This window comes from Pteropus vampyrus, unplaced genomic scaffold (genome assembly GCF_000151845.1).
Source record: "Pteropus vampyrus isolate Shadow unplaced genomic scaffold, Pvam_2.0 Scaffold19, whole genome shotgun sequence".
NCBI classification, from domain to species: Eukaryota; Metazoa; Chordata; class Mammalia; order Chiroptera; family Pteropodidae; genus Pteropus; species Pteropus vampyrus.
In genome coordinates this window covers 13,715,585-13,743,379 of record NW_011888800.1, presented here as the reverse complement: position 1 = coordinate 13,743,379, position 27,795 = coordinate 13,715,585, and the positions used below count along the sequence as shown (strand labels likewise).

The following is a 27,795-nucleotide window of genomic DNA, read 5'->3' as shown; positions in this document are numbered from 1 at the left end:
GAAGCAACCGAAGTGTCCTATGATAGATGATTGGCTAAAGAAGCTGTGGTACATATATACAATGGAATATTACTCAGCCATAAGAAGAGATGAAACACTGCCATTTGCGACAATGTGGATGGACCTCAAGATAATCATGCTAAGCGAAATAAACCAGACTGAAAAAGTTGAAAATCACATGATATCACTTATATGAGGGATATAAACCTAAAAGCAACAAATGAGCAGGACAAATAAACAGAGACTCATGGACATGGACTATAGACTAGCAGTTACCAGAGGGTAGGGGGTCGGGGAGGAGAGGGGAGAGGGTCAAATATAGAGGGGTTGGGTGAGGGTGAAGTGAGTAAAGGGGATCAAATATATGGTAGCTGAAGGAAACTGGACTTTGGGTGGTAAACACACAATAGAATATACAGATGTCAAGTTATAATGTACATCTGAAAATTATATAATTGTATTAATCAATGTAACCCCAATAAACTTAATTTTTAAAAAGTTAAAAAAAAGAGTATATGTTTTTTTCCTACTCTGTAAAATCACTGTGAAGTGATTTTGGAATAAGAGTTCCTCTTTGAAAAGAAATGTTAGAAGAGAGGCTGGTAGTTCTCTGAAAAGTGGGAGGGCATTTGATAAGGCAGTTATAAACCAAACCAAAACAAACCTTGAATTGGTTTCCCTGCAAAGGAAGCCAAAGGACCAGAGGAGCAGCCTATACTTAATTTTTACGCAGCTCCTTGGTCAAAACTCAGGCAGCGAAGCTCTTTCAGGAACCCTAACCAGTGGGGTGGATGGATACTGGTCACTGGTAAAACCTGAGCCCTTAGAGCAATCTTTCTGAAGAGGAAATATGTAGGCACAGACCAGGGGTCTCATGCCAGTGGTTCTTAATCAGTCTTCTGGAGAGTTACCAGGAAACCTTTGAACCTGCATGAACCTTGATGTTCTGACTGAATGGGAATTTTTTTTCTTAAACAATGTTCTACCCAGGTCCATAGGTCACTGAATCTATTTTCTTTTGTAATTATTAAGTACTTATAACTAGGAAGACCACGTGTCTGGTTTGCCAAAGCCTGTCTTGGTTTATGCCTGTTGTCCTGATGTGCTTATTAATTACACTTCTTTCACTGTCAAGTGTCTCTATTTGGCTAATGAATTGTAGGGTCACCCTGTTCTCAGTACCAACTGTCGGCTTTTCACAGACCATCCCACTACACCCCCAACTGCTGTCCCTCACTGCCAATCCAGGAATAAAACATTACAAATTTTGAATAATACTTACTTTTGTTTAAAAATAACCACCTGACCCAGGGGTCACCTGCTCGCATGCTTATGTGAGAAGCTCCAAAGTAGCATTCTAACGTGTAAACTCAATACCTTACTTATTTCATATACAGCCCACAATAGCCCTTCTAGTTCATTTCCTTGTCTAATGGGTGGTGAACATCTATCCCCCCCAATAGAGTGTAAATGCCTTTAAGGCCAAATATATTTCTCTATCCTCCACAGTACCTGGACCTGTGCTTTGCATATAGTGCAATTTCTGCAGCAGAAGAAGAAATACCTCCATCAAGAACCCTCACCTTCTCTGTTCAACAGTTAGTGTGGCCAGGACATCAGTACAAGGGCAGGGCTGAGGGCACAGGAGGCCGCAGGTGCCCTGGGTGTGCAGGAAGCACGCCAACCTCACAGGTGCAGCTGTCACCTGCGGTTGGCAGGTAGCTAGGCTCATAGTCACAATGACATGGGCTCAGTTTTCACCATAAACTGAGGGATCTTATTACACCAGCAGAAGGGATTAAGGCTTGAGGCTGAAATGTTTGTACACACAAAGCAGGAGATCCTAGAGCCTTCTGAGCTGGCTGCTGGTTCTCACCTAAGCTTTCTCTCACCAGTGGCTGAGAGAACCGGGTGAGACTCAAAATTTCCTTTCCCAGAGAAGAAAAAGTGTTTCCTCATCACCAAAGCCAGGCCTCAAAGGAACTAACTGTATTTAAGGTCAAGGGTCACCCGTTCAGTTTTCTTTAATAAGGATCAAACCTTCTATTCCACATTAGAGGTGAGGTACAACATACAAACACACCTGGGAGACTTAAATCCACACCGAGATTTAAAGACTGATGAAGGGTGAGAGGTCAGGGTATCCAGAGAAGAATGTAAGGCACCAGAGGAAGCAGAAAGCTTTTATTGAGTGCTTTTCTATGTGTCAGTCATTTGACTTGTATTAAGTTTCTAAAGAACTCTACCAAAATGTGAGAGGTAATAAAGCATTTGGCTCATATTACAGTTGAGGAAATGAAGCCTTGGGAAGCTTAAAATAATAATAAACATAGGTAGAAACATAGTTGCTCCAAGATTCAAATCCAGATCTATGTAACTACAGAGAATGCTCTTTTCCTTAATTTTTTTTTTTTTTAAAGAGTGACACACACAGTTTAAGAATCAAACAGTATTGAAAGGCTTTTAAATGAAGAATGCTGTTCATTCTACTCTGTCCTCATCCTTTGTCCCAGCTTACCCCTCAGAGGCAGATACTTTTAACTCTTGTAGTTGTTTCTTCTTATCTCTGCATTTCTAAATCAAATGCTAACACTGGTATCTTTTGATTCATCAAATTTAGACATTATTTATTGATTTCCTATTGTGCTAGATGAGGATTAAGCTCTCTCCTACTCTCTCTCCCATTTTTCCAATATCACAATTTTTGGTTAAATCAATATTCAGTGCTTATATTATTTTGCTCATAATATACTATCGATGAGCCAAGTAATATACTATGATCAAATTCTTGAATAAATTTTTGTTTCTCCTGGAATTAATCGCCTCTCTGTCCATTTGCTTTGTTATCCTAGTTTCTATTTGTAGGTCTTTTCTCACCCTCCAACAACTTGTAACATTTTCCTCATGGTGAAATCTATTAGATGATACAATTTCTTTTCTTCCTTTATGTTTCTTTTTTAGCCTTCAGTTCTAGTCTGAATTAGTTGCTCTCCAGGCCTGGGATTCCCTTCCCTGTTCCTTCCTGGACCCTGTGACTTCATCAATCTTTTTTCACTCTCCTGTTTGGGTAGAATATTTTCTCCAGGAACTTCCTGAAGGAGGGTGTATAGGAGGTAAATTGTTTGTAGACTTTGAATATTCTCACCAACACCTGATTAACAATTTGATTGGATATAGAATTCTACATAGGCCATAATTTTTACTTAGTATGTTGAAGTACTTTGAATTCCAGCTTGCAGTGTTGTTGTTGACAAGTCAAATGTTATTCTTATAGAATCTTTTCTCTTTCTCTTTTTGGTAGTCTTAAATTTCATCATGGCATAGTTTTTAAATTTCAATTCTACACATTTTATTTGGTTCTCTGTTGGCCCTTTCAATCTGTCCTTTAGTCCTGGCAAGTTTTTTTTTTTTTTTTTTTGGTAGTACTTTTTTTGATAATTACCTCCTCTACATTTTCTCTATTTACTTTTCTTGATTTCCTATTAATTAGGTGTTAGATCTTTTGGATTGGTATTCTAATTTTCTTATCTTCCCTCATGTCATCACTTTATCTTTGCCCCAACTTTCTGTAAGATTTCTCAACTTTATTTTCAAAACTTTCCATGAATTAAACAAATTTTTAAATCATATTTGTATTTTTTAGGAGGTCTTTCTTATTTATTTATTCAGGTAGCATACTACTCTTGTTTTATGGATGTAATATCTTCTCTAATACCTCTGAGGATATTAATTACAGGTCTTGGGAAATTTTCTTCCACTGTTTGAATTGATGCTGTTTCTTCTTTTCTTTTGATGATCTTTCCTCGGTGGTCTGCTGATCCTTGACGTCCCTTTATATTTAGGTGTAAGGCAAGTAAAAGATGTTTGAGCAGCTTTGTGTGGTGGGGAGAGGCTACTGCCAGGTGGGCTGCACTGTCCAGTGATGGGGCAGTGAGCCATTGTCTAATTTCTTTTCTGGGAAAGTTGAGTTCTTCCTAAGACTTACCCTCCTCCATTCTCTTACCTACTGGAGTTCTGGAAGCTGTACAAGGAAAAGGAGCTGGGAGTCAGTAAGTAGATATTCATTCAGTCTCTCTTTTCATTTTCTTGCCCCTGCCTGCCTCTGCTCTTGGGATCCTTGAGTTCGAGGTTTCTCTAGGTCTTCTCCAGAGAATAAACCTATCTCCATCAGGGGTGGGAGAGGGGATCAGTAGGTCCAGCTGTTTCTTACACAGACTTTCACTTTAAAAAATCCTTCTGTTTTAAAGCCTGATCTCATCTTCAGTTGTACTTGGTGCCTCCAATGTTTCAGATTTCAGGAAGTCAGCTGGCTTCCTTCTTGCTGGGACCTGCCTCTTAAGTTTCACTTCTCTCAGTCCTGCGATGTCAGTGACCTTCATCTTTCAGCTCTCTGTACTATGTAGTTCCCTGTTGCAATGTCTCTTAGTTTCCAAAACTATGGAGCTTGTGTGTCTTTTTCTTGTCTTCCTGTTTTTTGGGAGACTTCCAAGAGGTGAAAGGCAGAAGGTATTCACAGTCTTCAAAAAAATTCCTGATCCATATTCTGAACAATGAATATGCTATATTTCTGCTTGGCTCCCTGAGGAGAGAAGGAAGCACCCACTGACAGGAATGAAAGGATGAAGCTCAACTCTGCTTTACAGAAGACGCCCTTCTCCCTCAGGTGTATCTTCCCACTGCAGCCAAAAGACTGTCTAAAAACACTATCTTCCATGCAAGGCCCTTTAGTGGTGCTTTGTCATATTTTCATTTAAGTCTCAGCAAAACAAAGCACTTGCAACCTGGCCCAGTCAGGCGACGTCACCTCCTGCCACACTGCTTGCCATTCTTAATATGCTAGGTCCTTCATTCCACTGCTCTGCACATGCTGTTCCAGCTAACAAGAAGCCCTGCATGGCTAGAAAACTTCTCTTTATTCTTCAAAACTCACTTTCTCTAGCAAACCTTACTCGATTCTGCTCTTTCCCTCTTTCCTCTGGCGTGTCTCTGTCCTGGCCTCTACAAGTCAAACTGGTTACTCTCCACCCTGTGCTGCTACATCTCTTCTGTTCTGTTTTCTATCATAATGCAAGTGATACAGAGACAGAAATTTTAGGCTGGGAAAGGACCACAGATGTTACCTAAATTTGGAGGGATGGCAGACAACACTGGGAGGTAAGTTGAGTCTTTTAAGCTGTTTCAGGGTTCTGGTCCATCTTATTTCCCCTTCCAAATATTATGCCTTCTATGTGTGGCCCCTGAAACTCTTTTCTGGTTCCCTTTTCCTCCTATTTTTTCCTGCTCCCACCTGGGTTACACTCCCGGCAGGCAGGACAAATCCTCATTTAGACCCTTTCCTGTAGCTTCAATTCTTAACTTGAGTAGGGAAACTCGGCTTTAGCAAAATATCTTGTTCTGATAAATATTTTTCTCCTAAAATGACATTGTTTCTTAGGCAACGCCACAAACAAAATGGTTGCTGACAATTGTACACTGTAAGAAAATAGACCTACCTAACCTTTAATTTTAAACTGGTGCTCTCGATGCGACAGTCCAGATATAACAATGGAAGACAGGTAAAATGGATAAATACTATTCAGTGATAATGAAAATCACTGAAGTCAATAGCTTTTCTATCCAACTCCTTCTCAACCTTAGATGAGAGTGACTGACTGACTAATTTGAATGTCTTCACTTATTTCTTCCTTTGTGCACGTATGGCAGAATTTTCTTTGATTGATTCATTCATTCATTCATTCATTCAATGAATATGAATGGAGTATCTACAATGAACTTAACATTCATTCTTAAGCACTAAAAAGAATAACATAATGGCTACCATTTGTTGATTATTTACTAAGTGTCAGGTACTTTGGCACATGCTTTATGTATATCACTTCATTTTGTCTTCCTAGCCCCCACTGTGAGGTAGGTACTATTATTTACCCCATTGGCTGATGGGAAATATTTACACAGGTTAACTGTCTTCCTCAAATGGCAGAGTCAGGAACCAGGCTTGCCGACACATCCTGCTTGTGCTCTAACCACTTAATGGTTCCTTGAGCCAAATGCGAACTCCTGCCTTAAGAGTGGCTGGGAGCATTCTTCCCTAGTCCTCTGTTCTACCAAAGGAGCTAATGAATATAATTAAGAGGGAGGAGAGGCAGAGTGGCCCCTGCCTTCCCAACACTGCCCCAGGTTTTCCCGATGAGCCACGCAAGGTCTGTGGATAGATGTCATTTGGTTTACGGGCTCAGATAAGGCAAAAGTTGCCTTCCTGATATCCACATATCCACTGCTTGGGGGCTGGTGGTGTTAGCCCCTCTGGGGACAGCTTAGTTTAGGCAGCTCTAAGGGTGAGAAACTTCCTGATTACAGAGCCTTCCACCGTTAGTTCTAACTTTTATCCACTTTTGTCTGAGAAGACCATTGGATATAATCTTTCTTTAAACTCTCGTTAAATCCATAGATATCTGGGCTTCCTATCAAGACATTTTTTTTTTTTTAAATTGTGGTAAAATACACAAATTTTATGTTAGGATAAAATTTACTGTCTTAACCACTTTTAAGTATACAGTTCGGTGGTATTAAATACATTTATAATATTGTGCAACAATCACCACCATTCATCTCCACAATCCTTTTCATTTTGTAAAACTGAAACTCTATACCCGCTAAACAATTCCCCATTGCCTCCCTCCCCCAGCTATCACGACCACCATTCTATTTTCTGTCTCTATGATTTTGACTACTCTAAGTACCTCATATAAGCGAAATAATACAATATTTGTCTTTTTGTGACAGGCTATTTTACTTAACCTAATGCATAATGTTCTCAAGGTTCATCCATGTTGTATCACTTTGCAGCATCATTTCCTTCCTTTATGAGGCTAAATAATATTCCATTGTATGCATATGCCACATTTTGCTGATTCATTCATCCATCCATAGACACTTGTGTTGCTTCCATGTTTCAGCTATTGTGAATCATGCTACTATGAACATGAATGTACAAATAATCTTTGAAAACTTGCTTTCAATTTTTTGGGGTATGTACCCAGAAGAATTGCTGGATCATATTGTAATTTAATTTTTAAGTTTTTGAGGAACTGCCATACTGTTTTCTACAGTAACTGTACCATTTTACATTTCCAAAAATAGTGCACATGGGTTCCAATTTCTCCACATCATTGTACTCACTTGATGGTTTGTTTGTTAGATTGTTTGTTTTTCATAGTAGCTATCCTAAGAATGGTAAAGTATAACAGTATAGTTTTAGTTTGTATTTCTCTAATAATTAGTGATATTGAGCATCTTTTAATGTGCTTATTAGCCATTTGTACATCTTCTTTGGAAAAATCTCTATTCAAGTCCTTTGCCTATTTTTGAATCAGGTTATTTTTTGTTGTTAAGTTTCAGGAGTTCTCTATATATTCTGGATATTAATCTCTTATCAGATGAATGATTTACAAATATTTTCTTCTATTCTGTAGATTGACTTTTACTCTGTTGATAGTGATTTTTGAGAAATGGAATTTTTAAATTTTTGTGAAGTTCACTTTGTCTAACTTTTTTTGTTGTTGCCTATGCCTTTGGTGTCATAGTCAAGAAATCATTGCCAAATCTAAAGTCATAAAGTTTTGTCCTGTATTTTCTTCTAAAAATTATTGTTTCAGGTCTTAAATTTAGTTCTTTGATCCATTTTGAGTTAATTTCTGCACATAGTGTTAGGTAAGGGTCCAGCTTCGTTCTTTTGCATGTGGATATTCTGTTCTCCCAGCACCATTTGTTGAAAAGACTGTCTTTTCCCCATTGAATGGTCTTGGCACTTTTGTCAAAAATCATTTAACCATATATATGTGGGTTTATTTCTGGACTCTATATTCTGTTCCATTAGTCTATATATCTGTCTTTATGTTAGAACCATACTGTTTTGATTACTTAAGCTTTGTAGCAAGTTTTGAAGTCAGGAAGTGTAAGTTTTCTAGTTTTGTTTTTCTTTTTCAATATTGTTTTGGCTGTTTGGGGTCCCTTTAGAATCCACATGAATTTTAGGATGGGATTTTTTTTTTTATTTCTGCAAAAACACATTACTGTAATTTTGACAGGGATTGAACTGAATTTGTATATTGCTTTGGATAGTATTGACATTTTAACAATATAAAATCTTTCAATACATGAATACGAGATGTGCTTTCATTTATTTTTATCTTATTTCATTTCTTTCAACAATGTTTTGTAGTTTTCATTATGTAAGTCTTTCACCTCCTTGGTTAAATTAATTCTTAAGTATTTTATTCTTTTCAATGCTATTGTAAATGAAATTGTTTTTGCAATTTTCTGTTCAGGTTGTTCCATTGCAACTGATTTTTGTGTGTTGACTTTGTATCTTGCTACTTTGCTAAATTCATTTATTCCATCAGATTTTTTGTCTTTAGGGTTTTCTACATGTAAAATCATATCATTTAAAAAATCTTTAATTGAAGGTTTTTGTGGTAACTTTGATTATTTCTTACAATTCATGTAAGTATTTTCTAGACAAACCCAAACTCAGGGCTAGGGTGAAGCAAGGGCAAATAGGAACTCCAAATCTACTTCTAGATTAGAGGTTATCCATGAATTATACACCAAAACATAACATATTGTGAAGATATAAAACCCTAAACTGTCTTTGTTATCCAACATCTGAGACAACCTTAAGAGAAAGGGTAGAGGTGGAAGTGTGTATGTGTGTGAATGTGTGTGAGCCTGAAAGAGCTACACACAAACATGTTTCTTTTCCTCAAGTCCAAAGGCAACTCTCATTAGAACTGATAGAAATAATATGCCCTCCCTCAAGAGACTTCTAACAAGCAAGGATGTGCCTTTAAGGCAGAGAAGAAAAGCCAAACAGAAGGCCCCCAAATGGATTTCTAGGGTTTAAAAGAGAGTCATGCAATCTTGAGGACCAGATGGAATACTGTGAAAAAAATGCTATAATGATGTCAACAGAATCGCTATGGAAAAGGTTCTAACCCAGCTCACAGCTAATTATGACCCTCATAAATCCTATGAATCTGCCCCCCAAATCAGAATAATACATGCTCAGCCCAAACATTTTGGGGGGCTATGTTACCTCCTTCAACTTAATTATAAATCTTTCAGTGGCAAGAATTTAGAGGTTCATTCAGCAAAATTTGTTGATGACTAGGATGTGCCAGGTACAGATCTTGGTGCAGGGGATCTGCAGCCAACAAAGCCACAGGTGCATGGAGCTTTGATTTAATTGGGGGAGACAGACAACAGTCATATAAACCTGTACTATGTCAAGACTGTGAAGAGCAGTAACCCAGGAGATGAAGGGTAAGAGGCAGGGTGATACATGTTAGTTAGCAAGAGGGGCCTCTTTGATGAGGTGACAGTGGGCAGAGACAAACCGGAGAACTTGGGAAAGACCATTTTATATTTCTTCCTATATCACACAGCAGCTGTTAGTTAAGTTGAACATAGGTGTTTATAAATATTAATTCATCAACTCGGTGATCCTTTGAGTTCGTTTTCTTATGATGAGTGAAAAGATTAAAGGAAGTAGAATCTGGTGAATTTATTGCACTATTTAGTCTAGTGTTTCTCAACTGGGGTTGACTTTGCCTACAGGGTACATCTGGCAGTGTTTGAGAATATTTTGATTATCACGACCAGTGGTGGGGTGAGGGTACTACTGGCATGTCCTGGGTAGAGGCCAAAGATGCTACTAAACATCCTATAGTGCTGTACAGTCCATACAGCAAAGAATGAATGGGCCCAAAATGTCAGCAGCGACACTGTTGAAAACCTTTGATCTGGTCCCCAGGCTGGCTGCCATACCTCTGATGAGAGCTGAAGAACCCTGGCAGAAATTGCTCCTCACACAGCTCCATCAAAGCATTAGATATCTGCAAACGGGGTGGATTCAAGGCCCTTGATATGACCTTGGGGAATCTGTTCTAAGCTTGGTGACAGACTTAGTCAGATGGCTTCAAAGCCACATGGAAATTTACTCATTAAGTAACATTAAATAGGTTTCCTGCATGCCTTTGGTATAAGAGAGGGCCAGGAGATAAGATGTGGCCCCTGCCATGAAAAATTTTACAATCTAGGGAGGATGGGAGACATGAAGACAAACACCTGCAATGTGACAAGGACTACAATGGGATAGAAATCAAATGATGTAGCGTAGGGAGTAATGACTTTTGTTGAAGTGACCCAAATAGGTTTAATATATAAGGTATCATTTGAGCTGAGCTTTAAAAGCGAGTAGGCTTTAAAGAGGTAAGAGGAAAGCAGAGGATATGCTAGGTAGAGACTAAGATGTGAAAACAGGTACAAAGGTAGGGAATAATGATATTAATAGCAATTGCCATCTAGAAAATCCCTTCTATATAATAGGGTGGTACCAAGCACTATATTGTGACAAATGGTTGTAGTCTAAAATGAAAACTGATGTATACAAATAAGCTGAAGCCTAGCATGGCCCAGAGTGACTTGAATTCCAATCTTATCCATTTCAAAAATATAATGAGACATGGAGAGAGTTACCTGGGGTGAGTTGCATAAATACCGAAGCAGTTCACCGATATACTGAACAACGGTGACGTTGTATTTTCTGCAGTCATTCCAAAACTGGCTGGCTGAAAATTTGTTCCGCAAAACAATAGTAGCTCCTATCAAGAAGACATAGAAAGTGTTAGTAAAAAAGTATTACAAAAAACAAAAATCTCCCCAATTATAATTGCTACTTTTTTTTAGAGGAGGGAAAATTTATTAGAAAAGGGGTAACATTCTACAGAGTGTGGTCTCCTCTCAGAGGCAGAGCATGAGAGGAGATTGCCACTTTTGAAAGGTAGAAATTTAAATATTCACAAACAAGTATTGAGTACCAATAATATTCAATGCAAAAAAACTCCCAAATAAGACCTGGTTTTGTTCGTATAAGAGCTTCCAATCTAGTGGGGGAAAAGACACATAAAAGTGTCTTCCTAAAAAAAGTCAATGTGCAATAAATAAGAGGTTCAAATGAGGCTCTTAGGGGATGTGAATATATCTGTGTGTAGATTAATTCTGCTTGGGGGCAAAGGCTGAGAATAAAGGCATATTTTGGAAGAAGTAGGATTTGAATTAGCTCTTGAGAAATGAATATGGAGAAAGATGAGAGAATTCCAGGCAGAAGAAAAAGCATGAACATAAACACAGGACAGTCAAGAAAGTGTTGGAGGATGGTCAGGGCTCAGTTAGCCTATGACTGGGTGGTCAAGGGTGGGTAGCTCATAGGAAACGACCCTGGAAAAGCAGCTAGGAGTGCAATCATGGAGAGCTTGGAAGTGCCAGGTAGAGGAATCAGACTTGATTTTGTAGGCAAAAAGAGCTAGGTTCTTGAGCAAGGAAGAGAATTCTTTGATAGGGGAAGTAGACAGAATAAAGTGGTTCCCAAAGATGTCCATATCCTAATCCCTAGAAGCTGTGAATATGCTACCTGACATGGCAAAAGGGTCTGTGAAGATGTGATTAAGTTAAGAATTCTGAGAAGATTATCCTGGATTATTTGGGTAAACCCAATGTAATCACAAGGGTTCTTATAAGAGGAAAGCAAGAAAGTCAAGGGCAAAAGGGATGATGGAAACAAAACGTTAGGGCGATATGCTTTGAAAATGGAAGAAGGGGCCATGAGCCAAGGAAAGCAGGCAGCCTCTAGAAACTAGAAAAGGCAAGGAAATAGATTCTTCTCTAGAATTTTCAGAAGGAATGCGGCCCTGCTGACATCTTGATTTTTAGGACTTCTGACTTTCAAAGCAGTAAGAGAATACATCTGTGTTCTTTTAAACCACTAAGTTTGGGGTAATTTGTTATAGTAGCAAGAGGAGACTAACACAATGGGTAAAAATAATATATCTATCACATTCAACCTAACTAGAAATGTAGTAAAGTAAAATAAAAAAAACTCACAAAAATTTTTTCATGTTATCAGTTTATTTTTACTTCTAACTATATAAAAGTCCAATGTTTTAAAAGAGGAGGAAATTATTTAAATACCATTTTTTTCTTTAGCATGTATTTTTGCTGCTTAAGCAAATGTATAAGCCATTGGTTTGTCCCTTTGGGAGCCTCAGAGTAACCCAGTTCCTGAAGGGCCCAGCAATATGATCAGGGCCAGTCATTTCTTGCTGATTTGGAGGCTGATGCTAGACTAAGTCTTTTACAGCTCATCAATATGCTGATGAGGGAAAGAAGTAGAGGCTTGGGCAATCATATATGCACATGAATATATGAATATATGTGTATGTATATGTGTATATATGTATATGTATAATGTGTATATATATATATATGTAAACGATTATTTATAATGAAATGCCACGTGGGAGAAAAATGTTTTTTAGCTTAGAGCATTAGAGATGGCTTCCTGGAAGAGGTGGATGTTGGACTGAGCCTTAACATGGGCATCAATCCTACTGAAAGAAGGGATGATGGCAATTCTATTTGGAATGGTAAAGTTTGAGAAGGAAAGAGAGGACATGACAAGGTAGGCATTCTGACCAGAGGTGAGAAGCCATGGGAGTAGGGAAGAATGAAGTAGAATGGAGACAACTGAAAGTGTAGTTTAAATCAGATGCTGATGGTGATCAACATGCAGATTTCTGAAGATAGAAATGATGTAGGAGAATTATTTATGGAATATAAGAATGAAGCGTTTTAAACTGGATAAAGATCTCAAGTATTTTTTAAAAGTTTCCTCCTTGATATACTGAACAATTATAGCATTGTACTGCTAGCCAAGCAGGCATGAGGAAATAGAAATTATTTTAGATATCTGCTTATGATGTGAGAGCCAAAGATCCTTGTTATTAACATAAAATTAAACACCTTCCAAGCACACGGGAAAGTAGCCAAATTTTGTAAGACTTTTCTGATGAGCAGATGTGAATGTGTACTGACTTCCAATGCCTTGTTGAGAGAAAAAGCTTACCAGCCACAATACACCCATGTAGGCCAATCAGGAATGCAGCACTGTGGTACAAGGGTAGAGTGATATATATGACATCATCTTCCTTAATCCCACCTATAGTAGCTAAGCCGGTTGCATACCATATGCGACGATGATTGATTATTGAGGCTTTCGGGAGACCTTTGCAAAGATATGAAAGAAAGCATAAGTGAGCCAAGATTGGTCATTCACAGACATGTGGTCTAGGAGAGAGATCTGGCTTAGGAAGATTCAACATCAGGTGATTAGAGAATTGCATAGGGGAGGATCACGATCATTTAGACCAGGAGTCAGCAAATTTTTCTGTAAAGGACCAGATGGTGTTTTAGGTTTTGCAGGGTCATACAGTCTCCGTTGCAACCATTTGACTCTGCTACCAGATAGCAGCCAAACACATAAAGGAACGAATGGGGCTGTGTTCTGATAAAGTCTTTACAAAGACAGGTGGCGTGCTGTATTTGGCCCACAGGCTGGAGTTTGCTAAGCCCTGCGTCAGATGGTTATTACAGTAGTAATTTTAAGAGAAAGGAACGAATGTCTACTGAATTTCTGCTCTGTGCCTATCACCTGTAAGTGATTCTCAAAATTTCATTTAACTCTCATAATTAATGAAATAAGTAGAATAATATTCTCATTCCCCTGACTTAACAACGTATCTTGGAGATCTGTCCACATTGTACATAGAAATTTCCCTTATTTATTCATTCATTTATTCTCTTTCTCTCAGTTGCATCAAGTCCTTTATATCTGTATATTATAATTTATTTACAGTATCTTGCTATTTTAAATGATGCTGCAGTAAATAACCTGGCCCACATGGTAGTTCACACAGTGAGTGACACCATATCTGTAGGATAAGTTTGCTGAAGTGAGATGGTGGGGTCAAAAGATATGTCTTTGTAATTTTGATAGATACTGACATATTGCCAGTTATAAGGGTTGTCCCATTCATCTTCCCATGAGAAATATATAAATGTACCTGCTTCCTTATAGTCTTGACAAGGCATGCTCTCAAATGTTAGAATTTTTGCCAATCTGAGAGGTGAATATTGGTATCTCAGTGTAGTTTTAGCACACTAGACTGAATACATTTGTATTTTCTTAACTATAATTTACATAAGTTTTTTGTAAGACTTTATTGAAAGGGTATTGCTTATATTGTTTCCCATGGGAGGTCAATTTAGTTGGAGAAGGCATGAAGTTATTATTAAGGACCTCAGGCTAGAGTTTAAGACGAGTGAGTAAACTGGCTTTGAGAAGAGAAATGCAGTTCTCTATACACTCAGACCCTTCAATAGTTGACGGTACCGTAGCCAGGTATTGCCTAAAGAAGAGCAATTTGTTATAAGGCAAAGCAGTGTGGCTAGTAAACTACCATCATTGTAAACACAATTCAAAATTCATTTTCTCTGACAGTGGGCCAGTGGCATTGTGTTAATATTGATGCCCCATTCTATACTAATATTAAGAAATAGAAGAAAGCATCAATAAACCAATTGTATTTGCCATGGAAAAGTCTCTTCCAGATAGTAAAAGCTCTGAATTATATTTTAAAAAGACATACATGTCCTTTGCTGCTTTGAAGTACTTTCAGAAACTTTCCCAATTTAAGATTTTGTATTAATGAAGAAATAAGAATTTTTGGTAACTGTTATATAATTTTGTGCTAATGACTGCCTCTGAGGAACAGGAAAAATATTTTCTTCTCCAATTGCTTAAATGAGTTCTTTGGATTAATGTTTACAAGAGTAACTTAGCTAAATTTTATTTAGGTATAAGGAGAAAAGTAAAATAAACACCAACCCAATTATCTTCCAAGTAAATATAGATTCTGAATTATGGAATGAAATTAAGGAGTGTTTTTTCTTTTTATTTCCTAAAGCGGGCTTTATATTTGCATGCCCAAACCTGCACTGTAAAGATGTTCTATACCTATCCATTTAGCATTAAGACTAGAACTCCCTGTCACTAACCAAGGGCTTGTTTTATCTTAATTACTTTCCAAATCAAAGTTTACAATTGAATTTTACCATTCTATTAAGAAATTAGGACAAAAGTCCATATTAAGTTGGTATCTGTACATAGTGGAAGTATTTGGTTAACTACATCTCTTGCCATTTCGTTGGCAAGGCAGTATATAACTTTTGGGAATAAGAATAGTACCCATCTTAGGAGTGGTGGGTAAGTGGAGAAGTAAATGAACAAATGCCATAAAGCTTTTAGGAGAGTGCCTGGTACATCCTACCTTTAATATTTATTGACTGTTCCATGAAGCAGTATGTCAACAATGCCGTTAATTAGCAGTGTTTTTCTTAGCGGCTCATAAAAATAATGGTGCATCTTATAGTTAAAGGCATTCTAGTTTGATGAAATACAGTATTTTAGGCCCTGAGCTAAGAGCCATGCTACAATCACAGTAGCAAGCAGCTCTAAGTCAGTCTTGCGTGGGAAGATAGTAGTCAAAACATATAAATATAACCCTTTATTGTCCTACAGTCTTCTGTGGTGTTCCATTTATTACTGGTTATATATTACATATGGACTCTGAATATAACAAAATCAAAATAGAATAATCATTAAAAAATTCCAAAAACCTATTCAGTGCCAAATTTTATCTACTATCATCATAACAATTTTTGTAATTTCTGGTTACCTTCTTTGTTTCTTCTACATTCCAACTAGGGGTAAATATGCATAGCTTGGAGAAATGCAAATGGGACATCTGCTACAAAATAAGATCAGTTCCCACAGTCAAGGAACTAGATCCCCTGAAGTATTAGTTATCTGATAAGTTTTGTCAAAGAAAGAGACCGTTTCAAAACCTAACCCAACATTTAACTTGTTCTTCAGGATAGCTCCATTTCCTTCAGAATCATCTCTTTACTTTTACCTGTGGTTCCAGAAGTATAAATGTATAAAGCAGGAGTGAAAAAAGTGACTTCCGATCTCCATGACTCTGGGATAGGTCCAGTCGACTCTTCATCCACTTTTTCTAGAAAAGAGTCGACCCCATCTGTGTTGGAAGTTCTGCTCACATAATAGACAGACACATCATCTTTTTTCAGGCTTGGCAGCACCTCTTGAATAGCTGCTTGTAGTTCTTAATTTAATAATAAAAAAATCCAAATGAATCAAGTTAGTCCATTAAAGTTCTATTAGCACACTAAGCTTCATGGTAATTTTGTTTTCAGCATAATTTTTGTTAAAGTGTGTAGATGTGACAAGTGACAAGTGATACTTATGTGTTTTTAAACATGGAATTCGCCACATTTGAAAATATCACAAGATTCCAATATCTGAGGGAAGAGTGGATTTTAATGGTTTCATAAGCAGCAGATGGTTAGTTGAGATCTGTACAAACAAATGAACATATGGGTAAAAACCAAGATATGTAAGTGCATAGTTATAACCACATCTGGTATATGTCTCAAAAATTCCAGAAATGAATTGAGTTATTCTCAGTATATGCCCCACAGGACCAGATGAAAAAAAAGTAAAATTTTAAGGAAGGAGAAGAGAAATGAAAGTAAGGGAGTCAGGCTAACTAACAAAGATGATGGAAGCTGAGTTTCATATCACACTTTTTTTTTTTTTAAACATATCAGTAATAAGTATTTCCACTAGGAAGCTTCAGCTGATCTGAGAAATAAGCCCTAAATTTCATAAGCACATTCTTTGGTCTGAGAAAAAAATGATTAGCATGTTTTTCAAACTGTGGGTCACAAAACTGTAGTAGATTATTAAAATCATTTTAAATGACCAGTATTTTTAAAAACTACAATAAAATTAAATAGAAATTTTTAGAGCATGTCACACATAGTGAGATAGATATATATATTTTTAAAGTTTTTGCTTCAGTTATGTTGGTGTGTGGGCACTGGGTCACACACAAATGTATTTTTTATTGTAGGTCAAGGTAAAAAAATTTTAAAGGCACTGATTTAATATGCAAACCACATTTCATGTTTGCTACTTGGATTTCCGTGCCCTTAAATCATAAGATGAGATGAACTTTAAGCTTACTTGTCTTGAACTGTGATAACTGAAGTGAATATACTTATTCTAAATAGGAAGGTGACTCAATATCCCAGGGAATTACCTTGGGGAGATTAGACCTAAGTCATCTTATATGCTTTGTTTTTCAGATGTTTGTGTATAATATCTCCATCAAGACAACAAATATCATCTGGATGGATATATTAAAATTTTTAAAAAACATTTTAATCAAAGGAGCTATGCACCTGGTAGAAATATAACAAGTAGTTCAAAAGGATTTATAGTGCAAATCAACAGGCCCTCACCCCATCCCTCCTCAAAACTAAACCTACTGCCTAGGCATAATTACTTTCAAATTTTTAAAGCTGTTTCTGTTGGCAATCACCTCTTCATCACTAAATACTGTACTTTTCCTTCTACCTCTTGACCTATTAATTTTTACCCCACCCTCATTTACCTATGCCCACTCACAACAGTTATTACGTTCACTTGATATTGTCAGGATTAATGGCATTCACATCTATTCTGAGATCATAATTCTGTCTTCCCAGCTTTGTCTATAGGTTGGCTCTAGAAGCTGAAAACCAATAATCAGGATTGAGATTATGACTATGTAAATATTCACTGCAGAACCAAGTAACACAGTATAATCATCATTCCTTTCTTGAACAGTTTTCTCCTGGAATTTCTAATGGCTATGGCTATCATTTTTTTTTTTCTTTTCATTTTTAAAAATATTTTTAAATTTTTCAATTACAGGTGGCATACCATATTATTTTATTTTAGATGGCTATCGTTCTTTAATGCAGGGGTTCATAACTCCCTGGCACCGGTCCATGGCCTGTTAGGAACAGGGCCTCACAGCAGAAGGTGAGCAGCAAGCCAGGGAAGCTTCATCTGTATTTGCAGCCGCTCCCCAGAACTAGCATCACCGCCTCAGCTCCATCTCAGAATATCAGGCATTAGATTCTCATAAGAGCACTGGTGCCTGGTGCCAAAAAGGTTGGGGACCACTGCTTTAATGTACTGTTTGCTCAGTTCTGAGCTCGTTCATGGCCTACCCTGCTGACTCTTCTGATTTCTCCTACCTCTCATACCCTTTCCTCTAACCACATTGACCTATGTGAACGGAATGTACCCATACTCTCACATTTCATTATTTCTGTCTAGGAGGTTTCATCTGCTTGGAATGCCCTCCCACTCCCTGGTCACCTGGCAAACTTCTGATCAACATTCAAGGCTACTTGGTGACACTTCTCTCTGTTGCCTCGCCACAGAGCCAAGTTAGGTGCATCCACAGGAGCCTGCATATACTTCTATCGGGGTACCTAGTACTTAGTGTGACATGCTTCAACTCTTCTTCTCTTGTATTAGACCATGGAAACTTTGAGATTAAGAGATTATAACAATGTTCTTGGCACCCTCCCCGCATGCAACACTAGATAAGTAAATATTTATAATTGAAAGATTGCACAATGTACAAAGTATATTAGTCAGTGCAGAAGAGACAGAATAAGCTAAAGCTGTTGATTTTAAAGTAAGCAGATCTTGCAAAACTATGAGTTGCTAGACTTCTAATAAAATGCAAAATGAAATGATTTCTGTGATACAGGTATGCCTTGGGCCCATGGAAATAAATTAAAAACTACTATTGATAGTTAGAGAATTAAGAAATCTCCCTCCTTCCCTTCCTCCCTCCCTTCTGCATGAGACTGAGACTATATATATAGTCAAACAGTGTGTTCATAAATTGCTTGGATTGGTTCTTACTCCTTCTCTCCCTTTCTCCCAACATTCATTTGACATCTGTTTAAAGAGTGCTCCCTATGTGCCAGGCATGGTTTTAAGCACTAGATACGCAATGAGCAAACCAGCTATTGCCCCTGTTTTCACAGAGCCGGAGTCTAATAGGGGTGGGGGGAGGGAAACAGACAAAGAAATAATCTATTAAAATAAGGTGTCATAGGTATCACAATAGGGGAAGGAGACTGTTTTGGAAGCACACAGAGGGGCACAAAGACAACCCAGAGGAAGTGTTATCTAAACTGAGCCCTGGAAGATGAGCAGGAGTTGGCAAGATGAAGATCCACTGAAACTGACTAAGCCTGTTTCTAGCAGAGGAAACGGCTTATGCAAAGGCCCAGAGGCAATCTGCATGGTGTCATAACTAAAAGATGCTGACACTGACTGGAGTGTAGAATGGGAAGGGAAGAAGATTGGGAGAAGAGACTGAGATGTAAGTAGGGATTAGGTCCCTGCTTTAAGGCAGGTAAATGGGTTGAAGGGGCAAGACCAGCGGTAGGGAGACCATTTGGTAGGTCTAGCTTCTTTGCATTAAGGTAGCAGTGGAGGCTGAAGAGAAGTAGATGTACTTAAGGGATGTCTGAGAGGTAGAATAGACAGGATTTGGTAACAGTCTTTTATTTGTTTCTCGTTTTAGTTTTTTGTTTTTATTTTTGGTAACAGTTTTGATGAGAGAAAAATTATATGTCAAAAAGGACTTTAATTTTTTCTGTAACTTCTTAAAAAGGAAAATGTATTGAGACATTAGATATCTAAAATTAATAACAGTAATAATAAAAGTAAAAAAACAATTAAGCAGGTGTCATTCTTGATCACAGTTCAACCAGTTTAATGGCATGCATCTTCTACTTCATTCATGTTCCTACCTGGCCCTCTGTAGTCATTTAGTTTGTGATCTCTGACATCATCTCATCAGAAGGGAAGGTCATGGCTCCTGCCCAACACATTTTCTCTACCCATCCTCTGGGCTGTTGGTGTAGAATTTGCATTTGGGCATTGATGTGAGGTTCTAGCGGCTTGCCAACCACATCAGGATGCACCTGATATAGCCTATGGTAGCAGCCTCAAATTAAACATGCTGATATAAAAACTGAAAAATTTGAAAGGAAATTCTGGATGTGATCATCACTTATTAACTGTGTATTTGATATTGTCTTTTCTTAAGTCTGTTAGAAATATGATTGGACCTCCATGTTTTCTCCTTCATACATTAATTTTGTTGTGATTCTTATTGTAAAGTCTGCTTACTTAAGATAAAAGTGGCAATCAACCAGGACAAATAAGCTCAAATAATTCTACTTGTTGAAAGTTGCATTCCCTGGGGGCTCTGAGATGCTAAGATTTGTGTGAAGGCGTGCTTTCGAGCATGACACCTGTGAGGTTGCTGGGGCAATAGATTGGATTGAGAGAGAATTCAAACTGTGATGCAGTCACACAGTGGCCTCCCTCAACTGATCCTCTGATTCTATGGGGACTCTGGGCCTGGGATAGCCCTTTGTGGTTGTCCCAAATTAAGGGAAGTGGGCTCTACTTTCATGCCTGCCCATTGGATGCAGGTGGGAAATGGTAATGCTTGACCTTGGGCAAAGTGGCCCTCTTCTATCAAGGGCAAGTCCTGGAAAGGGTCTCAGCTGACAGTCGACAGTGGCTAATGCTTCCAATGGCTGAGGAATGAGCCCCTCAGTATTTGCTACACCTTTCATTCTTACTGATAACAAAGATTTGAAATTTTTACTTGTATGGAACAGTTTGTATAATAGCTTTGTATACATCGCTTTACATAATTTTAACAAGCCCGTGTTATAGGTACCAGTAACCCTGTTTCTACAATAACATTATTTTTTATTTCTTTCTGTTAAAGTTCTTGCGGATGTGTGCTCATGTTTTCTAAACAGGAATCAAGGGTAATTCCTTTTCATGAGGTTATCAGGTCATACCAGGCCTTACCTAATTGTTATCACTTGATATCCATAAGCAACCATGTCACTTGTCGACCAACTATCTACTTTCTTATTTCTCAGAGGCTGTGGGGGACAACCTTTTTAAATATTGGCCACTTAACTCATCATGCAGAATAATCTGAACTCTTTCCTGCTCCAGATTCAATAATATTAACAGCTGATTTATTAGAGTTTATTTTTTAACCTCTTCATTCCCTTCTTGTTTCCAAAGAAAATGAACTGTTGAATGTTCCCAAATATGCTAGTGAAGTTCTAGTTTGTTTCTGAATGGAGATGTATAACCACCCCTCTTGCAAACTTTAGTTATAAACAGGCCAAGAAGAAAAATATAGTAGAATATCTTTAAGCTACCTCTCCATTCAGACCTTGGGCTACCTGGCTGGGAACTTAGCCCATTAATACACTACTCATTTAATGTCTGTCCCCTACCATCCTACACACAGACCCTCCCTGCTATGGTCCCAGCCATCTGGTACTCATCATCAGTTCTATCTCTGGCAATGAGACCCAGCAAGGGTACCTCTCTCCTATAGCCCACTGTCAGAGGTAAACAAGTCTGGGGTAGGGTGAGGCCGGGCCTCAGGGACACTGGGTCTAAATGGATTTTCTCAAATCAGAATAAAGCTGATTTTTTTTGTTGTTGTTGTTATTTTTTATGCCCTTATGCTCAGCCCAGTAGTCCCTAAGTTCTAGAGTAGAAAGCCTGTTACAACCAACCAGAATGGTGGAACTCATTAATACAACATACATTTATTGACTACTATTTGCTACATATTACTAGGGCATTATTCAAAGACATGTGAGAGAATTTTAAACCTTGGAGACAAAGGACATTGAAGCAACTCACCTAAGTTATTCTTTGGGCAGCCCAGAGAGATCAGAGGAGTGGAGATGAGATTATCTCTGTTCCCTGATCCTCGACTAACATTTGAACTGGGAAATTATCTCCTTCCATGGAAGTGAGGCTGCTACCGTTGGCCGTTCCTTGGATTCTCTGAGTCCCTATTTTTCTTAACAGTGGAGTCTCCTCAGTACCAGCTTTAAAAATTACTATTACTTAAGTCCAGCCTGCTGTTGACCTTACACAGTAAAACTCTTTAATGAAGAATCTCACTGTGAGGCGCTGACGAAAACTGCCTTTGGGCTCCTCTTGCCTGGAATGCTTCCTCCCCAACTGCACTTGCCCAAGTGCCCCCGAAAAGCCTTCTCCCTCTGCTCTTTCTTCGCCATAGCACTTTGTAGTTTCCCCAGCATACTTATCACATTCTCCTGGGTGTCACAGTCATTTGTGTATGTGGCTTAGTTCTTTCAATGGACTGTAAGATCCTTGAACTAATTCATCTTCTTAACTCCCTATCCCACCATGGCAACCAGCTTGTACCTTGTGGGGACTCTCTAAATGATTTGATTTGAAATTAAATTGTTGTTCCATCTGCTTTCCTCAATCTAACCTCAAAAGTCTTTGTGACAAGACTTCTCCTTGATCCCGACACTAGTTTTATAATGAAATTCTCTTGTTTCAGAACTTTTAATAATGCAATACTTTTGAAAATTATTTGGAAGCATTGCTTTATCACATTGCTTTAAGGAGGCCCAATTTTGTTTCCTCTAACCTTGCAAAACCAGGTCAAAGGTAATCTGGAACATTTTATAACCTCTCTGGATCTCAGTCTTGCAATAGAAAGCATCTTTAACTGTTACTAAAGCCTTGTACAAGACTAGTGCCTCACCACGGAAGCCTTGCATGGCTAAGATGAGTCAGGTAGTATACACCTTGACAGTGATCTTGACAGTAGAAGAGCTAGGTTAGTGATGATCTTAATGTTAGCATAAATGGAAACAAAGCAAATTTACTATTTTGGGGGCTTCTATGGATGTGTTTACAAAATATCCTATGTTGTATGAAACTAAACGTGCTTTCCTGTCTTCTTCATAGTCTATGTTTGGGAAGTTGCTTGAAAACTATCAGACCAACAAGTTGGTTTCTATCAACAAAACTAATATGGGTTCAAATCAGTGAAGGCAATTTCCCCATGTGATTATTTATACCGTACCTGGTCACAGAGAAGGATCCTGAAATGTACCAGAGAGAAGATCATATTCTCCGAGAGACAGGTGTTTCTGCTAGGTTCAGGGGGGTGTTTGTGAATCTTTGACTTTTGGTAAGTATAGCAAATTCTGAAGAAATAATTGGGAACTGAAATTCCCAATAGCAAATTGAGCCCTGTTAAATTTTACAGGTCCCCTAAATTTATGACAAATGGCCTAGTCCTCATGATTAATACCGCTGTCCTGGTCCTTTACACACACTCCAGAATTTGACACAGTTGGAACTCAAGTGTTCTTATTAGCTCCCCAGCCCTGAGTCTGACATTCAAAGCCCACAATCAAACCCTATTAAATTGTCACCACTCCAATAGTTCTAAAACTCCTCACCTTTATGTACCATGTTCAGATGGTCTAATAGAATAAAAAGTACCCTGGAAGTAAGAAAAAAATCTGGGTCCTGTCCTCAGCTCTCTGTTGATAATTGACCATGTGACCTTAGGCAAGTGATATTAACCGTTCTGGATCTTTGCTTATTCAGCTATAAAACAAGTGGAAACTAGACTGATTGTTTCTCAAAGTCTAGTCCTCAGACCATTTGCTTCAAAATCATTAGGGGGTGGGGTGGGTCTTGTTATACAAATATACATCCTTATTATACAAATATATAGTCCCACTGAAACAATGTTTTTTGAGAATGGAGTTAAAGAATCAGTTTTTTCAAAATAAGCTTCCTACATGATTTGTATACTCATTAAAGTTTATTTTCTAAAGTTTTCATTGAAGTATAACACACTCTTCAAAGTTGGAGGATAATAGGATTAGAATATCTCTAAGATTCCTTCCAAATTTAAAGAATTCTAAGAATCAGTCAATTCGACGCATTTACACCTGGGCACATTTACTAAGCATGCAGCTTTGGATCCTGTGTTACCCCATTTGCAGTAACTGTTTCTATTCAGAGCGTAATTCTGCATGGTGCGCAATGGTCTCTCAGTGATTTGGAAAAAGTGAATAGTTTGAAAATGTGTGGCCTTTCTCAAAGGTCATGCCAGAGAGTGCCACAGGTCCACTGAAAAGTCTGGTTCAAATTTGATCTGAATATTGAAATTTAATTACATTCTCCAAGTACACTAACCTAAACATAATGTTAATGGCAGAGGACTGTTGCCTGGGTGGAGAAGATATCAGGTTGTATTTCTGATGTGATTACAGAACCAACTCTATTATAGTCATTTAAACCCAAACTTCTATGCCAACAAAACTCCAAGTCCTTGAACTTCCTCACAGGGGATCTGGGATACAGTCATGTGTGCTGTGTAATGACAGTTTGGTCAACGGTAAACTGCATATACGACAGTGGTATATCATACAGCCTAGGTGTTTGTGGTAGGCTATGCCATCTATGTTTGTCTAAGTACACTCTGTGATGTTCACACCAATGACAAAATCGCTGATAGATGTATTTCTTAAGACACATTCCTGTTGTTTAGCAGTGCCTGTTTAACCATGCTGTTTAACAGTATTTCAGCCCCTCCTGAAGTGGTACAGAGGTCATTGTGCAAATAACTTCCCTCTGAATAGACTGGTAAAGTCATAGATTTAAGAGAGTCTTCCAGTTACTAAGTAGTGATGTTGTCTCTGTTTGCAGGCAATTTCTAGTTAGAAATTTTGGGGAGTTTTGTTGAAAGGATTATCCCCTTCAAACAACTTGGTGGCCTTTAAAACTGTCCCTGTTTTTAAACTTTTATGCAAAGCCTTCATATTTTGAATTATTTATTTTATGCCACATGAAACAGGTGTGTAAGTTTCCTGGCTTCTCACAAGTGATCAGACATCTCATCTTTCTGTTATACTAGGCAAATTGCTTTGCTTGCCTCAGCTTCCTCAGCTATGAAATAAAGTGGGAGAGCAGATGGATGCTTGATTCCTTCCAGATTTAATACTTTACAGCCATGTAGAGGATATAGGTTGGAATTTTAAGCCTTGGTTTCATCAACTGTATAACAGGGGTCACGGAGTAATGATATGCTATCTCTCAGGGTAATAAAAGCATCCAGCATAGGGCATGGTACAGAAAGACATTCCAGAAGGTAACGCTTCCTGACTCCCTCTTCCTCCATGTCTTTCAGCCTGCACCTGGCTAGGCCTTCTCTTATTGACAGAGAAGCAACTGCTCTTATTTAAGTGCAGAGACAAGCTTTCTGGGAAGGAAAACCCAGCAGCCCTGTGGGTACCAGGTTCTTGGTTTCCTCCTGGACTGATGCCTGATGGTCACCATTGTAGCTTGAAGTTACCATTTCATGTCTTGTTGAAATGTGGCAGGAGGTAACAACAGAGACAAAGGTCACTATTGCTATAGATGTAGTAGGGGCTCACCAGGGCACTGCAGCAGATCCCTACCATCTTCTCCTTGGGGACTAAGTAGGGTTACCTTCTCTCTGTGTTGAGAATCCAGGGAGGCTAACAGCACTTGAGGGCTGGAAGCAGCCTTGAAGACCACCTCTTTACAGAAGAGGAAACCAAGGGTCAGATAAGGGAAATGACTTTCCCATGATCACACAGCCAATCCAGCAGGAGAGGTGAGAACAGTTTTGGTGGATCTACAGTCAAGACTTTCTGCATTTTAACACATTGTCAGTCTTGGCTAAGAGGTTGGACTCTGGCTGTAAATAGCCCTGGCAACTCTCCCTCCTCTCTTCCCGCGTTCCCAGTTCTGTGAACTGGGATATAAGGCTTCATTTCTCTGGCCTCGGTGGTCTCATCTATCAAGTCCAATAGTAAATCCTACCTGTTGTGAAGATTTAAAGCAACACTGTATGTTTAGTGCTTAATAGTGCCCAGCACAGTCAGCTTCCACAACAAGTGGTTCTAATGATCATTAATGAGCATTTTGAGGAAGGGTTGCCATCCCCTCCTTCTACACCTCCAGACCCGATCCGAATCTATACCTCCAACCCCCTATGCTACGCTGTGACTGGTTCGTCTAGGCATGGAGGAGCCTAATTAATGCCAGGGCTTAGCGGTCCCCAGGCTCACCTGGTGAGGCCAGTAGCACCTTCGCCCCGCAGCACTGGAAGCAGTGCAACAGGGACTCAGCGCGGATGTTGTAGTTGAGGCACGACATGGCGCAGCCCAGCTTGGCCAGCCCCAGCCACAGCCACACGTAGGCCGGTTCATTGCCCATGAAGATCGCCACGCATTCTCCTTGGCGCAGGCCGAGGTGGTTGCGCAGCGTTCGCGCCACTTGATTGCTGCGTTGGTCCACCTGAGCGTAGGTGTATGTCTCATCGCGGAAAAGCAGAAAAGGCTTGTGCGGGGTCTGGCGCGCTTTCTCCAGAAAGACCTGCAAGATGGTGCGCACCGGCCGCCGCTGCTCGTAGCTCTTCAGCCGCCGGATCAAGCGTACCAACCGCAGGAAGTAGCTCGTGTCCTGGAAGAAGTAGGGGCAGCAGAGATTCACCACAAGCGGCAGGAGCAGCAGACCCGCCAGGGCCGTGTAGATGGCGAGCAGCATGATGGTAGCGGGGCCCCCCGTCCCGGCGAGGGCAGAGGGCGCACTGCGGTCGTGCAGCGTGGCGGCGGGACCGGCTGCTGACTGACGGCGGGCGGGCTGCGCGGGGGGCGGACAGCCAGGCTAGCGTGACCGCGGAATGCCCGGCTGCCAGGGCTTTCGCGGGCTTCCTGGCGGGTGGAGCGGCGTGTGGCCTGCCGGAGGTTCTGGGCGCTACCTGCCGATTGAGCCCGCCCCTTCGTGGAGTGCAGCCACCAGCGCTCCTGGACCTCCCCTGAGGTCGTCTTTCAGTGACTTTGCGACTGGCCGAGTCTCGGCCACTGCTCCACTGGAATCTGAAGGTCTGGGGTCAAGTCTGGACTCTCTTGAGTTGTGACCAAAGTACTTTACGCCTCGGAGCCACAGTTTCCTTATAAAAGTGGTGATAAGATGCGCTTAGCGGATGTTGAGAAGATTGGAGGAGATACTGCCGACGTAGGACTATTATTTATCGCTACCATTAATAGAGTGCCTTATAGAGAGATCACATTACTATCAACAAAGTGCTTTATAAATGGGAGACAGTCCTGTTGTTTCTTAGTAGCGGGTCCCAGGTGCATTGCCAAATCAGAATCCCATCTCTCCTTCCTGGTCCTGGAGGCTTTCAGCCTGGTCTCTCTTTGTTTGTCGGATTTGCAACCTCCTTCCCTCGCCCAGTCCCAGCTCAATTACCAGCCGGTCTCCTGAGACGAAGATTTAAAGGTAGAACAAAAACGCCTGTGATTGCCACGTCCAGCTCATCCAGCCCCTGGACGGTGGGTAAGGAGAGATCCCTCTAGTTCGAATTACCCCGCCTGGCCTAGGTAGCCCAGATTTGGCGAAGTGCCACACTTTGCCAACTGAAATCAAGCCCTGACGGTATCTTGATTTGTTTTAATATTTTGTTCAGTTAAGTGATCTCCACCCCTTTGTATATTGAAGATTCTCCACTATTGTCAGCCCAATTCAACACTAAGTAGCAGTGTCAGGGAATAGGACAAGGGAGAGGAGATTAAGTAAACGTTATTGGCGTTTCTCAAAAACCATTTCTTCTAGTGTGATCCTTTTAATTTTCCTTAGTGCTTCTGTACAGACTAAATACTCGCTGCTTGCTACTGAGGAGGGTCAGGATCTGAGTGGAACAGTGTTTTACTTTCTTCCTCTCTTGTCTCCTCATTCATCCATCTTATTCTTATGAGATACAAATGAGAATGCCTACTCCTGCCAGACACTCTGCTATGGGCTTCCCTGTATTATATTTTTGAAGCCTCACAGTCATCTAAAGGTGGCACTTTCATGCTCATCTATGGAGAGTAAAGAAATGCTTAGAAGAATTAGAAGTGAATTAAGACAGTAGACGAGGCATAGGTTTTGGGACTGGTATCTGTTTGGTCCCGGGGCCCACTCTTAGCAACCATGTTCTGCTATCCTCCTATTCTCCACGTTTCTATCCACATTCTCTTTTTTACTTCTGCAAT

General features: G+C 39.5%; 1 protein-coding gene across 1 annotated transcript in view; it reads right to left on the bottom strand.

The window, feature by feature from the left end:
* The window catches only part of SLC27A2 (solute carrier family 27 member 2), a 48,053-nt gene extending 21,751 nt beyond the window's left edge, over nt 1–26,302 (bottom strand). The window contains exons 1-4 of the mRNA XM_011355181.1: nt 25,825–26,302; nt 15,870–16,079; nt 12,962–13,120; nt 10,537–10,661 (exon numbers count right to left, since the gene is read on the bottom strand). Coding sequence (XP_011353483.1) covers nt 10,537–10,661; nt 12,962–13,120; nt 15,870–16,079; nt 25,825–26,302 — 972 coding nt within the window. The remainder of the gene's footprint in view (nt 1–10,536; nt 10,662–12,961; nt 13,121–15,869; nt 16,080–25,824) is intronic.
* Nucleotides 26,303–27,795: the final 1,493 nt, after the last annotated feature.